The sequence below is a fragment of the Postia placenta genome (assembly GCF_002117355.1).
Source record: "Postia placenta MAD-698-R-SB12 unplaced genomic scaffold POSPLAscaffold_3, whole genome shotgun sequence".
NCBI lineage: Eukaryota > Fungi > Basidiomycota > Agaricomycetes > Polyporales > Adustoporiaceae > Rhodonia > Rhodonia placenta.
This window is the reverse complement of record NW_020169834.1, coordinates 423,265-437,579: the sequence shown is the minus strand read 5'-3', so window position 1 is coordinate 437,579 and position 14,315 is coordinate 423,265. Positions and strand designations below refer to the sequence as shown.

The following is a 14,315-nucleotide window of genomic DNA, read 5'->3' as shown; positions in this document are numbered from 1 at the left end:
CACCGGAGAATCCAAATGCCCCTTGTCGACTCAATGCTGCTACCTTCGGTGGTCTCAACTTTCAGCCAATGCCTTCGCCGCTGACTGAAGCACGTTGCCGCTCCGGATGGGAGATGGGCAAGGGCACCTCGCATGAGGTCATGCGCCGTTGAGGGGGGGGTAATGTCACGAGTTGGTACGGCGCCTAGCCGTTTTTTAATTTTTCCTTTTCGCGGGCTCGAACCCGCGACCTCTGTACTACCTGCCTGATATGGACGCGTCACTATCTACTGTACGATTAGATTAGATGGGGCGGCAGCGCACGGCACAGCTCGGGCCCCGCTGACACAGCCGCTCTGACTCACCGGCCCCCGGGGCCGCGTCGGCATGCTGCGCACAGAACAGCTGCGCACAGTCCAACGTGCACAGCCTGCCCTAATCTCCCCATGTATATAAGCCGGCCTCTGCTGCCCTAGGGACCTCAGTTTCGACCTCTTGTCCCTAGGTCAGTAAGCCCTCCCTTGTATTCTTTTCTTACATTACTAACTAATACATTTTCTTGTCCCTAGCCTTAGGTTTGAGCGTAGCTCACCATCGCTTCGGTAAGACTTAGTCGGACGCCCCCAGCTCTTAGGTTTTCCCCCAGTCGCTTGACCTCAAGTCGCGACAGCGAGAGTAATGAAGCCTGTTCAGGCAATCGACATTCACCATTAAAGTGTAACATTATAATATCATGTGTAGGAAGATAAGGGTGGTACATTCATGCCAGGTGATGCAAGAAATGTACATCTTGCCAACAGCCGCCAATATTGTACCTATTGCAATGGATTGGGAAATTGCCAAAGCGGACTCGCCTCGATAATCGCATATCTCTCATGTACAATTATGGCGCTCAATTATATTGATTGTGTCGTCATGTAATAGATTGCAGGATGGATCCGGTTTTGCTGATGGCCAAAGATGCAATGAGCCACATTCACCGTGCGCATTGAAAGGACCCCGAAAGTAGGGTAAGATAACCTCCTTCTTAGTTAGAACACATCATGTGATAGATGTTCTAACCATAATAGGCAGGCAGCTGGGCCTTTTTTTCCTTTTTTAAGTCCCCTTCTTGCATGGTAGATGAAGAGCGATGCACTCGAGCAGGCATACACAGTTGAGTAGGCTTATTCTATATATATTTCGTCATCAAGTACATGATGGGGTCGCTCCGGTAAGTATAGTAGCCCAAAATCTGCCTCGTTCTGTTTGCCGCGCTGCATCGTCAACCCGCGTCGTATCTGCTCGTGATCGCTTATGGCACTGGGATGTAAAGGAGTCCGAGTCAGTGGCAGATAACGAAGTCGAATAGCGTAAGTCGCCAGGAGTAGATAGCATTGAATGAAAGCAGATTTTGTGCCACTATCTTAGGATTCTGTATTCATGAGTGCGTTGAGCGAGAGTGAGGAAGGCTGACTCGTAGCGCGACGCGCTCTTGGGCAGCACATGTCACGTGCCTGCGGCCACACTCTCTGCACGCAGCAAAATCACATCCGACAGTGGCTTCTAAGAGGAGTAGGAAATTCGTTTCTTTTTGTCAAAATACGACTATATTAAATCTCATTCATCTTACAGAGTGATAGGACATGAAAGAAACTCTTGCAGGCGTTATTCAGAGATTCAGCGAAAACGGCGCAGAGATTGAAATCAGGCCCCCCGGACACCGGGGGCTATCCACTTCTCAGGTGGAGCATATCCCCGATCTCAATCTCGCCCGCCTCTTGGGGCCAGGCTCTCGGCAGGGGCACGCGAGCACGTGAGGACAACACGTCCCAATCCGGACTCAACCAGACCATTGTCTCTGCCTCTCCTCTCAACTTGTACTCATCTCTCTTGCTCTCAAAGTCGTCTTGTCTTGCTCTCGCCGCTACCTCGCACACGCATTATCTATTTTACTGTCTGTACACATACCCTTGTGAGCCCGTCGCCGCATGCCGCGCCTTGAACACACTCATTACCTTACCCCTGCAGTGCAGGAGCCACTGACCGCGCAATATCATGGCCGAACACTCGAATGCGCCACCGCGGCGACCGGATGTGAAGCGCAAGCTAGTCGTAGTTGGAGACGGTGCGCGTTCATCCACATCCATCGCGTCATATGCACTGATCGCTCCACAGGCGGCTGTGGCAAGACCTGTCTGCTCATTGTATACGCAGAGAATCGCTTTCCAGAGGTATATCGCGTTTACTGCTCTATATTTATGCGTTTGACATTGTATCGCATGACCTTACTGCTACATCAGTCGTACATCCCAACAGTATTCGAGAACTACGTGACCCTCGTGCAATTCGACGGCAAGCTGGTTGAACTCGCGCTCTGGGACACTGCCGGACAAGAGGAATACGATCGCTTGCGCCCATTAAGCTACCCCGAAAGCGACGTCATTCTCATCGTGTTCTCGATCGACTTCCCAAATAGCCTCGCCAACGTCCAGGACAAAGTATGTCGCACCGTTCTTCTCCGCGTACAACATGCCCACCAGTCCCCTACCTCCTCACACTGCCTTCTTGCGCGTCGTAATCGCCCCGCAGTGGTATCCTGAGGTAGCACACTTCTGTGAGGGCGTTCCGGTCATCCTTGTCGCGACCAAGACCGACTTGCGGCGGGACGAACAGACGAAGCGCATGTTGAGCGCCCAAGGTCAAGCGCCAGTCACCTCCGAACAGGGTATGTCCGTCGCGCGCGAGATCAACGCCAAGTACATCGAGTGCTCGGCGAAGATGGGTACCGGCGTGCAGGAGGTCTTTACGCTCGCCCTCAAAGAGAGCATGCGCGGGCGCTGGGGCAAGATCGTAAAGCAACGGCGGTGCGTCGTAACATGACGCGCGCAATATCGCTCTGGCACAGGCGGGGTCTCGGCGGGACGAGCGACCTTGGAAGGGCTACGGCGGACTATATACTGATCTCATCATCCTGCTTGCATCGTGCACATTGATTTCCATCTATTCGCATTACTGTAGACATGTACGCTCTGCGTTGTATTCACATAAGTATTGCTCGAATTCTCGCTGGTAAATATCCCGGAAAGTCTAATCGAGAGTTCCAATAAATTTTATACATCAGTGGAGGAACGTCTGCTTTCAGCAACATGAAATTGACGGCATAAGCGATAACAAGATCATGTAGATACAGAGGCTCCGGTGCGCTTATCGTAGTATTGATGGCCATGCTCCAGGAGCCTGTTACGAGATGAAAATCGTTAATTGAGGAAATTGTGCATGGGATGAATGACATACCAGTCAGGCTCTATCTCCGTAAGTATGCGGATTCTACGACAATACATTTCAGCATCTATGAATATCACCGCACGCACGACTTACTGTGTCTTTTTGGTTTCCTCCATCTCATGGAAGATCACCCAGCCCGAGCGAGGTTTCCTGGTGAAAAGAACCGAGTTGGGGTGTACGTGTAAGGTCTGAGGAGCACACATGAGCATAGTGGTCCGAAAGCTATTTGACCACATACAGCATTGCCTCGCACGGATCGATACGTGCCGTCGGCGACCCACCGCGCGCCGTTCCGCCAGTATCCGCTGACCAGGCACTTGCGCAATCTCTTCGCGTCGCCCTCGCAGCTTTCCAGAGGGAGCCCGAAGCGCTGCATGTACTTTTTCAGCTGGGCCCGGATGGACACGGCGCGCGACATGGCGCGGAAGGATAGCGCGTGCGATTTGCACCATGACGAAGAGCGTCCGTATCGAGTGAATGCATTATACGCTGGTGAAACTGCATAAATGATGGACGAAATGTAGTATATAGTCGACGCATGTACCGTTCAACAGGGTGAGATGGTCCTGACGGAGTGGGTTGAGTGGCAGTCCGGTGTAGGCAAAGTCACGCTGCACTTACCCCCTCTTCTGCTGTGAACTTCCTGCGTTCCAGCTCGGCTAATGCTCCCGCTGCACCATCAGGAATTATGAACACATCCTGGCACGAACATGCTTCAAGAACAAGTCATCGCTGATATGACAGGGCTCGTACCTGCACGGTGGTCATAGCTGCAATCGTCAGGATCTCCTCGCCACACTTGTACTCCTTCGATTGGAACAGCTGCTTGCGTGTCAGACATGGCATGGCCGCGCAACATTTGTGCACTATCAGCGAATAACCCACCATGCGCGCGATGTTGACTTCTACCGGGCACTCGGCAACCTTCTCACCAGTGACGGTCAGGCGCCCGTCCTCGCCGATCATGCCCGCCGCATGCAGCCCCTCGAGCGCGCGGAGGGCACTCTCGGCTGGTGGCGCGGAGACCCACTCAAACTTCATGAGATCGTCGATCCCCAGAGACTTGAGTTGCAGGATGGGCGTCGTCAAGTCTGTCCGGGTGATCTCTGGCGCAGTCGTGCGCGGCAGCTTGTCGAATGCATGCTCGGGGTAGAGGCGGTAGCATATGCCGGACGAGGTGCGACCTGCACGGCCGGCGCGTTGGGTAGCGGATGCTTGTGAGACGGGGACGGTGACGAGCGAAGAGAGTGACGTTGTGGGGTTATACGTCCGAATCTATTCATGTCGTCTGGATCCGCTGGAACGAGGTCCGAAGCGTGAAAGGGACTGACCTTGACAAAGCCCGAATCGACTACGAATTTGATGCCGTCGATGGTAACACTCGCCTTTCATGTCATAAACATCGTGCGTTTCGTGCTATCCTTTGCAAACATACCTCGGCAATGTTCGTGGAGATGATGACCTTGCGACTGCCGCGCTCTGCGGGTTCGAACACAGCCAGTTGTTCGTCCGTCGACAGACCAGCGTGCAAAGCTAGCAATTTTAGTCGCGTTGCAGTGCGCGGTAATCTGTGTATGCAGTTGGTATCTACCTCTGGCCAAGGAAGGATAGGAGCGTACGTCGGAAGCATCTCGGCAAGCTCTTCTAAACAGCGATCGATCTCTTCACGGCCGGTCAAGAACACGAGGATGTCCCCACTACCTTGCTACGATGAGGATGTAATCAACGAAGTGAGGGAAGTAACATCGGCAGTATGCTCACCTGCAAGTGAATATTCCAGACAACCTCTGCAGCTTTGCGGACGTAGTCCGGGGTAGGCTCTTGGAGGTGGGCTAGCTGTACCGGATACATTCGCCCCTCCAGACTTACGATGGTAGCCTCGTCGGGAGAGTTACCTGCAGTGAAATAGTCGAGGAAGGAAGTCGCGTCAAGGGTTGCGGAGGATACAATGAGTCTCAGTGATGGCCGTTTCCGACGAATTCTACCATAACTTCAATCAAAGGCGATCGCAGATGAGCCAACGAACGCACTTTTTCAAAATGCCCAGCATAAGGTCCGTGTATATGCTTCGCTCATGGGCTTCATCGATCTTAGCCACTCCTGGTCAGGGTGAGTCGCGGAGAGGGGAGGAGAGAAACCGGCACAGACCATGATAACGCTGTAGCGGCTGAGCAGCGGGTCGACCAGGGTCTCGCGGAAGAGCATGCCGTCAGTCATGTAGAGTATGCGCGTGCTTTCTTTGTCGCTGACGTCTTCGAAGCGGATGGTATAACCCACCTCGGACACGTTGAGTAGGCGAATGACGGGCGGCGAGAGGAGCATACCTCGTCACCGAGGACAGAGCCCACTTCGGTAGCAACTCGCTGGGCGACAGATGTAGCAGCCACACGTCGAGGCTGGGTGCATGCAATGACATTGCCGTCTGCTGACCAGCCTGCTTCGTGGAGGTACTGGGGCAACTCTGGGAGCCGTTCAGTACGTCGCACCGTCATCACGAACGGCACACTGACGTGTTGTTTTTCCACACCCTGTCTGGCCTACGACGATAACGACGCCGTGGTTTTCAACACAGTACAGTAGCTTCTCCCCTGGACGTATCCGTCAAGCTGAGCTCCTCACGCGGGGACCATGAACACGAACTGTGCTTAAATATGGGCAGTCGCTCTCGTGCGGCCTGCACGGAATACGCAGAGGAGATGGGTGCAGACTGAACGACATTTTCCTCTGTTTCCGTCGCGCGGTCGAGGGAGCTGCCTGGACCGGCTGTGCCGGGTTTCCAGAATTGGAGGGAAGACATGCTAGGAGGAGTGTCCAAATGCGGATGTTTGGTCCAGAGGCCTTTGCACGCGGCGCCAAGCGGGGCCAAACAACGCCAGTGGCTGCGTCGAGTGACCGAGCAGTACATCCTTAAGCACCCTATCTGCATTGAGACCACCATTGTACCTCGCATTCGTACTGAGCCACTATGTCTGAGCGAAAAGGTGTGTATCTCGCTAATTCTTTTGCACAGTCGATGCTGATTGCTACACACAGTCTTGAACAAATACTTCCCTCCGGATTTCGATCCCGCTCTCATTCCCCGGAGGAAGCAGCCCAAGAACTCGCAGCAGGTGGTTCGTCTTATGGCTCCTTTTTCTATGTGCGTACATATGTCTGACTTTTAATATTCACTCCTGACATGCGTGGTTTGATAGGCGATGCAACACATGCGGTGAATACATCTACAAAGGGAAGAAGTTCAATGCCCGGAAGGAGACCGTGGACGGAGAGGACTACTATGGCATCAAGATTTTCCGCTTCTACATAAAATGGTATGTGTTCAATCTCGTTATACGTGACCCTCTCGCTGACTCATGATTGCAGCACTCTGTGCTCTGCAGAAATCACATTCAAAACGGATCCAAAGAACACCGACTATTCCGCTGAGCACGGTGCATCGCGGAACTTTGAGCCATGGCGAGAGGAGAAGGCAGTGGAAGAGGAAGACCGCTTGGCGAAGCTCGAGGAGGAGGAGAATAACCCGATGAAGGCGCTGGAGAACAGGACCGTCGACTCGAAGCGCGAGATGGACATCCTCGATGCACTGCAAGACATCCGAGCGCGCAATGCACGTAACGAGAGGGTGGGACACTCCACGGACTTGTTGGACAAGATCCACATGGAAGAGATCGAGACGGAGGAGGACCGGGAGCGCAGGCTACTGGAGGAGGAGGATGAGAAGCTGGTGCGGGAGGTCTTTTCGAAGATCCCTCTCCCAGATGCGTCGGAGCCAAGTGGGTCGACAGCAAGCGGGGAAGGCGGGGCACAAGACTCGCCTGTGCCCGTTGTGACGATGAAGCGGAAAGCGGAGGGGCAGGAGCCTGATGTGCAGAGCCTGCTGCCCGAGGAGGCGAGGGCGTTGATCTCGTCCAAGACGTTCAGCCAGCCGCCGGTCAAGAAGAAGAGAACAGACATGAAGAACTCGCTCGGCATCAAGATCAAGAAGAACGGGGCGAGTGCTAAACCAAAGGTGGCGGTATAGCAGGGGTCGGAATATTTATGCGTTGCAGGACTTTGTATCATGGTTTTGTATGTGTACTTTGAGCCAATCAAATCAGGGTGAAAACATAACTATTAGCCTCGTGGTATGATGTCAGTCGCCGTTGCCTTGCCCCATTGCCGCCGAGTGCGTTGCGGCCCAGTCCTTGCCCTTCTTGTCCAGCGACGACCTTGACGACTGCAACGACGAATCATAGCTAGACGACAAAGATTGGCAACGGGCACCCGCCATGAAGGTGCTTGAAAGTGCTCAGGCTCTTGTATCGACTTTGTTCCGCTTGGTTGCCTACATCTTCCTCCAAGTAGTCAGTACTCCTCGTATGACCATTCGTACCTCGTCTTGCATCTAACATAGGGCACGCATAGATACCACATCATCTGGGGAAGACGTCTTTGCCGCCTCTCTATCTGCTCTATCTTCTCCTGGCCTTTATCCAGCCACCCGTGGACCTAGTTCCACCTAAGGCTACGTTAACGAAGCACACTAATGGAAATGGAGAATCGCACGAGACAGACAAAGACGAGAAGGTATTTAAAGATACCACCCCAACTCGAACAATCCCTTCCGTATGTCGTGTCCCGCCTTGCTCTCCCGCCCGTCCTGCTCTGCTCACAGATCCCGGCAGTCAGATCGTGCGCCCAGCTACGGACCCCTCTCTGTCCTTCTCCTCACCCTACCTACTCGCTCGCGCGCACTCCGCGTAGCAAATCTTGCCATCAACACGCTCATCTTTGCCGCGGCCGTCGAGTTCGTTGCATATCCCTTCTTCGACGATGCCGCGGACGTGGTCTACACCCGCATCGGCGCGATGTACCCGGATGCGACCAAGCTAGTCGTCCGCTACCCGGGCGACAGTGCGGCGCACCGCGAGGTCCGTGTCCTTTGGAGACAAGCAGATGCTGCCGACTCCTGGAACAACGGGCCCGTGGCCAATCTGACATCGGAGAGCGACTGGGTCGCTACCGTGAGGCTGGACGGCCTCTGGCCGAGCACCTCGTACGAATGTGCGTCAGCGTGCCACGCACGCACGAGCGAGCGAGCGAGCTGACTGCGTTCATAGACCAGTTCCAAGACACAAACGGAACCCTGCTGCCATACCCCTCCAGGCCGATCCGCTTTCGCACCTTCCCCGACCCTCAGCTAAACAGCGGATCCTACTTCCGCTTCCTCGCTTCCTCGTGTCTCACGCCGAACTTTCCCTACTTGCCCCTGCAGGGGCGCAGGATCAAGGGCTTCGACCTCGTCGCGGAGCATATCTGGCCAGCTGAGAAACAATCGGTGCCATTGCCAGAAGTTACGTCTGTCAATCCCGCCCCTCCCGCAGCCGACGAGTCGTCCTCTACATCAGCAAGTGTGTCGACAGTACCCGAGAGTGCATCATCTTCCGCAAATGAGTTTGCGACAACACCGGTTTCTCGTGCATCATCAGTAACCAAGGCCCCTACGGAATTCATGATTTTCTTGGGAGACTTCATCTATGCGGACGTCCCGATATACTATGGCGATGACAAAGAGACATATCGCCGCCTGTACCGCCGCAACTACCAGAGTGACAGCTTTAGGAAGGTTTATGAACGACTACGTGAGTCTCCCAGGTCAGCATTGTAAGTTACTGAGATAGATCTCCATTTAGCCTTCTTCCACGCATACGACGACCATGAGGTAAGTCCAACGGCGGAAGGAGAAACCGCCGGTTGACTCAATGCTACTCAGATTATCAACAATTACGCAGGAAACTCCAACGACTCCGCGCCTCCCTTCGCGAATGCGAATGAAGCATTCCAGTTGTACAACGCTCAAGCCAACTACGACTCTCCAGTGGAGGGTCAGCATTACTATGAGTTCCGGCACGGCGACACTGCTTTCTTTGTGATGGACACTCGCCGCTATCGCTCCGTCGTTGAGGAGACAGATGAGGCCAGTCGCACCATGCTTGGCGAGAAGCAGCTGGCAACGCTGTACGATTGGCTGGGCAGAGTCAGTGCATGGAGCCTTCTAAGACCTTGCCGTTTGCTGAGGGAGCTGACAGGTCAACAACACTGCTACGTTCAAGTTCATCGTGTCTTCGGTCCCGTTCACGTCCCTATGGACGTACGAGGCGTTGACCGACTCGTGGGCCGCGTTCACGCACGAGAAGGCCGCCCTGCTCCGTGCGCTGCACACCGTGCCGAACGTGATCGTCCTGTCCGGCGATAGGCACGAGTTCGCCGCGATCGAGTTCACGGGCGAGGCCGCGGCGCATACTGTCCTCGAGATCTCAACGAGTCCGCTGAGCATGTTCTACGTGCCGATCGTGCGCACGTTGAACATGGCGAGCGTGGACACAGTCAACAGGACGACACAGGTGGTGCAGCAGGGCGAGAATGGGACGGTGGAGGTGACTGAGGTCGTGGAGCAAGTGCCGCAGGAGCGTGTGCTGAGATATATTGCCGACGGGAACTATAAGTGGTGGGTGGAGATTAAAGTCTCGTCAGTTAGCGTTCAAGGCTAAGACGCAACATAGGTCGTCCATTGAGGTTGATACACGCGACCAGGACCATCCTGTCGTGAACGTTGACATCATGATCAATGGAGCATGCGCCTACAAGTAAGCGTTGCTCAATACTCGCTATAAAACGGTGTCTCATGTCTACGCAGCTTGACAGTCCACGGACAGCCAGTCAAACTGCGTTCCGCTACGGCACTCGGGGCGTATGTACCGCAAAGCTTCAAGGGGGTACTAGATAAGTTCGGGTTGAAACCGAGTCGGTGGTTCTAAACCAATTGTTTTTCAAAGTTTGTAGCACATATGCTGTAATGCTAATCTAGAGACTGTAACATCTCACAATCACGACCCATTGATTGTTTCTGTGGAAAATCGCTGCTGGATTTGTGCGTAGTGGTCCATCTCGGCCTGGCTGACGCTAGGGACAAGTTCTCTGAGTGCGGTCTCGAAGTCCTCTTGTGACACGAGAACCTCCGTCTCCTGGGTTGTGGCCATCACGGCAAGATAGTACTGTGGGGTGAGTGGGTATGGATGTTGAGGATCGGGCGGAAGTTTGTTGAGTTCCGCTGATAGATGGTGTGAAAATCGGCGTTTAGGGACGACTGAGCACGACAGCACATACCGATAGTGGCCTCCAGTTCTTCAGCCTTCCTCGACATGGCTTTCAAGAGTGCATCAGCACACAGGGCATAGAAATCAGCGCCGGTGTAATGGAAAGGGCATTGTTCTGCTATGTCCTCGAGCTTGAGGTCAGGATGGAGACGGAACTTCCTCGTCAGCGCTTGTAGGATGTTCAGTTGCGCTGCGTGCGTCTTGCTGACTCCAAGATAAAGCATACGATCGAACCTATACAAAGAGAATCCTCAACTGACGATCGGTAGTTCAAGTTACATCGTGGACGTACCGTCCAGGACGAAGCAGAGCTGAGTCTAACAGGTCCGGGCGGTTCGTGGCGCCAATTACGAAGACATCTGCGCCAGCTTTGCCACCCGACAGACCGTCAAGCTCTGCTAGAAGCTGGCTGACGATGCGGTCCATGACACCCCCTGAATCGCCGTGGTTTCCGCGCTTTGGTGCCACCGAGTCCAATTCGTCGAAGAAGATGACACATGGCCGTGCATCGCGTGCGCGTTGGAAGACTCTGCGGACGTTGGCCTCCGACTCGCCAATGTACATGTTGAGCAGTTCCGGCCCTTTGACCGAGAAGAAGTTAAGAGCACAAGATGTTGCGACAGCCTTTGCCAGCAACGTCTTTCCGGTCCCCGGAGGCCCGTAGAGTAATATGCCTACAAAGCGATCAGTGACTGGACCAACGTGCAGGACCGACACATACCCGACCGCTTCTTCAAACCATCCGCGAATAGTTCGGGATGTTCCAGAGGCAGTTGGATAGTGTCCAAGATATCTGCTTTGACATGAGCAAGGCCTCCGACATCGTCCCATGACACTGAGGGGATCTTGGGAGCGCCTATGTTTTCTGAGTAGGATGCTCTTGATTCTAACAAGGCGAGTTCGAAATCAGCTGCGATGATGGGTATACCAGCGTTGAACATGTCGAATTCTCCTTGATCGCTACGAGCGCTGTTAACGTTGAGTTATATTACATCGTAAAAAAGATACTTACGTATCCCGCAAGGCACGCTGCACGGACGCACGTCTCGCTCGACATACAAAGTCTGCCAGGTCCGCAGCTACCAGCGCAGCTGTCTGAACAGCTAGATCCTTCACAGAGACATCTGGTCCAAGGTGGTACCCATGCAACAGCGATGTCAATATCTCGTGTCGCTCTCGTTCCCCGGGAGCCTACGATGAATGTTGGAATTAAAAGAAACCAGAGTGAGAGTCGATATACATACCTCATACGCAATCTCGTGCTTGAGACAAGACATTATACGAGGGAGAACACGTTCAGGATTGCTCGTCGTCGCCACTACAAGGACCGGGTATCCGGTCAGGCTCCATGTTTGCTGTAGACTGTTTATACACTCTTGCAACGCATTTGAAAAATTGCCCTCTAATCATTGTAGTAAGTAAAGTCCTTCTAAGCACCAGCGCTGGAGACTGACCTTTGCCAGATTCTATGCCTTGTGTTGTTTGAGAGAATGCGTCTATGTTTCTCAACAACAGAATGCACGGTGAGCATGCAGCCGCTTGTTCGAAGCGCGCCCGTAAAGTGCCCTCGGTTTTCACCTCGTTATCGTCAATAATGTCAAAGCAGTCAATCTAGCAGGAATGATCAGCCGACGCCATGCATTCCGAAACAAGAACAAGACTGCACCTCATACAGATGAATGCCAAGCCGCCGTGCTACTTGCATTGCGACTGTATATTTTCCTACCCCCCTTGGGCCCTTCAGAAGGATCGACAGCTGAAGTTGGTAGTCGACAGCATGTCGGTTCAAAGCTGCTGCCGTCAGAGCCAACAATTTCTCATAGGCACTGTCTGGACCGAAGAGAGAAGAAGGATACCCGGCTGGATATACAGCCGATGTGGGGCTCCCTATGGTGATCATTCAGCATAGCGCTTTGAATAGGCAAGGTCAGCTGCTCACGGAGTTCCAGGTAGCCTGCGGTATCAGGTACTCTAGAATGCTCGACGCCAGTCTGCACGATGCGCGTGACAGCAGAATCCACCCAACATCCAAGTTCGCCGACGGTCGAACCAACATATGCGTCCGAAGAAGAAACCTCGCCATGACTTGGTATGACATTGTGCTCGATGTTAGTGACCATGAAGAAAACTAACTCATTAGATTCGTCAAATCCATCAGAAAGCCTTGCAAAAGACCAGTCAATTTATGTATCATTGAGGCGACCATCTGACAGACTGACGTATCAACTAGAGTATCTGAATCATCATCTCCATTCGACTCCTCTGACGACTCCGGGTCGTCATGTCGCCGAGCCTCGTCCGTGTTGATGGTAACGGTAATGACATCTCCCTGCTTGACTATGCGCCTCTCTTGACGCAAGTAATCTTGCAGAGCACGCAGGAAGAGACGCTGATACGCTCTGTCCGTGGAAGCTGGCGACGCCACACGAGCTATTGTCATCGTTCGCGCAGTGGGTATAGTGGGTTGCTGTGAGCCAAACGGGCTCGAGCGCAGGTATATGTTTTGCGTGTCGTGTAAGGGTGTTCCGCCCAAAATATTATGCAACAGTTGCGGTGCGGCATACGCAATGCTATCCACGTTGGTCAGTTGGTCAAAGTAATCCACCAAGGAATAAATCCAGCTCACTTCGGTTCCGTCTGCGTGTCTTGTGCGTATACGCACACCAGGCGACTAGAAGAGCCACGGCCAGAACGTGCAACAGCCTTGAAAACATGAGCAGCGGTTCATAAGTTGGGTTAATTTCTTACCCAGTCTCCACTTAAAATGCCAATGCGACTCAAATCACAAGTTCGTACATACACAGCACAGTCGTCCCATTGTGCAGAAACTTGTGCGGTCAAGGGTCGTACCTTGCATGACCACTCCGACGCATGTATATGCGACACTTCAGACCGGTGCCCGTTGATGTTGCCTACGTAATCATCAACGGCGAGCGGGGACGACGCAGAAGATGAATGCAGGATAGATCCAGCAAGAAAGGCCTCATCAATCTCGAAGCCCTCGTCTTCCGACTCCTCCGCTTCAGAGCCGGGATCAGACCTTGGCGTATCTTCAGGAGGGTCCGCTCGTGCGTGAGTGACTGAACCGTATCGAGTAAGCGCAGAGGTAATGATGAGCCGTGTCGCTTGCCTCCGTGCACAGCCTTGTAACACTGGGGCAGCTAGAGCCAGGACGAACTGATAAGGCTCGCTAGTACTTGGAGGCGAGCCAGCATTCTCCGGGATTACGTCCTCGAAAGTGTGCATCGATCCTTGACGCAGGATTGTTTGCTCATCAAAGAATCGCTCCTCAAGTACATTCTTATGAGCCAACGCAAATGCGTAGGAGCGTCCAGTAACAGCCTCGATGATCACTTCTGAGAGAATAGCAAGGTGTACGACGGTCACTGAGTGGGTGAACGAGACGTCCGAAAGATCAGCAACCTGGCGAGGAAACAAATACGAGTGCTCTTCGAGCCATCTTTTGGGAACAACCAAGCCATTGACCTATGTATAACTGAGATAGAGCTCTTAGAGGGCCATTATGTCCAAGACACCTACGTCTTGTTTGAGAATAGCCCATGAAAGCAACGAGTCCAGTGTGCGCCGGGAATTACAAGAAGTTGCTGGCGAAATAGACACTGCAACTGGGCAATCTCCAGAAGAAGACAGACATAGACGTTCCCAGAGGGCTCCAGAGAGCAAGATTTGGTCGTGGAGCTCGTCGCTGAAGGCAGGAGTGCAGTTGACGGTGAGCGGGCGGTCGAAGAGGTAGGCCATGGCCGAGTGTGGGAATTCCCGATGAGCGCAAACCCCAGCTTTGCCTCGAAATTTCAGTTCAAGCGCTATTCCTCTATTCTACCCGCCTTCAAGACCTACTCTCGTTTTAGAGGGTAAGTACACGACATCGAAGACTCTCAGCGAGATACAAGCAAGCATCCTTCCATTCAAATG

The 14,315-nt window shown here is 53.4% G+C and overlaps 5 protein-coding genes across 5 annotated transcripts; 3 read left to right on the top strand and 2 right to left on the bottom strand.

Annotated features, from left to right (window-relative positions):
* The first annotated feature begins 1,838 nt into the window (after window positions 1-1,838).
* Window positions 1,839-3,084, top strand: POSPLADRAFT_1064890 (hypothetical protein). Its single transcript, XM_024481869.1, has 5 exons — window positions 1,839-1,933; window positions 1,990-2,086; window positions 2,137-2,192; window positions 2,262-2,459; window positions 2,551-3,084. The coding sequence occupies exons 2-5, from the start codon at window positions 2,017-2,019 to the stop codon at window positions 2,839-2,841; spliced, it is 615 nt and encodes a 204-aa protein (XP_024341501.1). The 5' UTR covers window positions 1,839-1,933; window positions 1,990-2,016; the 3' UTR covers window positions 2,842-3,084.
* Window positions 3,085-3,137: 53 nt separating this feature from the next.
* Window positions 3,138-5,738, bottom strand: POSPLADRAFT_1135261 (hypothetical protein; the record flags this gene model as incomplete). The annotated part of the gene is made up of 15 exons (XM_024484568.1): window positions 3,138-3,198; window positions 3,256-3,288; window positions 3,340-3,434; window positions 3,485-3,744; window positions 3,791-3,812; window positions 3,868-3,945; window positions 4,000-4,068; window positions 4,132-4,521; window positions 4,578-4,631; window positions 4,682-4,951; window positions 5,008-5,082; window positions 5,116-5,227; window positions 5,277-5,335; window positions 5,395-5,523; window positions 5,571-5,738. 15 exons carry the CDS (start codon window positions 5,736-5,738, stop codon window positions 3,138-3,140), a joined length of 1,875 nt encoding a protein of 624 aa, XP_024341500.1.
* A 473-nt stretch (window positions 5,739-6,211) lies between these two features.
* On the top strand, window positions 6,212-7,267 carry POSPLADRAFT_1044181 (hypothetical protein; the record flags this gene model as incomplete). The annotated part of the gene is made up of 4 exons (XM_024478486.1): window positions 6,212-6,227; window positions 6,280-6,385; window positions 6,441-6,557; window positions 6,610-7,267. The coding sequence occupies 4 exons, from the start codon at window positions 6,212-6,214 to the stop codon at window positions 7,265-7,267; spliced, it is 897 nt and encodes a 298-aa protein (XP_024341499.1).
* A 164-nt stretch (window positions 7,268-7,431) lies between these two features.
* Window positions 7,432-10,142, top strand: POSPLADRAFT_1073160 (hypothetical protein). The gene is made up of 9 exons (XM_024482573.1): window positions 7,432-7,589; window positions 7,651-7,851; window positions 7,911-8,289; window positions 8,346-8,867; window positions 8,919-8,947; window positions 8,999-9,262; window positions 9,315-9,733; window positions 9,789-9,872; window positions 9,923-10,142. Exons 1-9 carry the CDS (start codon window positions 7,515-7,517, stop codon window positions 10,041-10,043), a joined length of 2,094 nt encoding a protein of 697 aa, XP_024341498.1. The 5' UTR covers window positions 7,432-7,514; the 3' UTR covers window positions 10,044-10,142.
* POSPLADRAFT_1044179 (hypothetical protein) lies at window positions 10,113-14,141 on the bottom strand (the record flags this gene model as incomplete). Its single annotated transcript, XM_024478485.1, has 13 exons — window positions 10,113-10,336; window positions 10,393-10,616; window positions 10,675-11,056; window positions 11,104-11,342; window positions 11,395-11,573; window positions 11,627-11,784; window positions 11,837-11,993; window positions 12,049-12,242; window positions 12,322-12,545; window positions 12,602-12,952; window positions 13,009-13,085; window positions 13,131-13,682; window positions 13,923-14,141. The coding sequence occupies 13 exons, from the start codon at window positions 14,139-14,141 to the stop codon at window positions 10,113-10,115; spliced, it is 3,180 nt and encodes a 1,059-aa protein (XP_024341497.1).
* Between the last annotated feature and the right edge of the window lie 174 nt (window positions 14,142-14,315).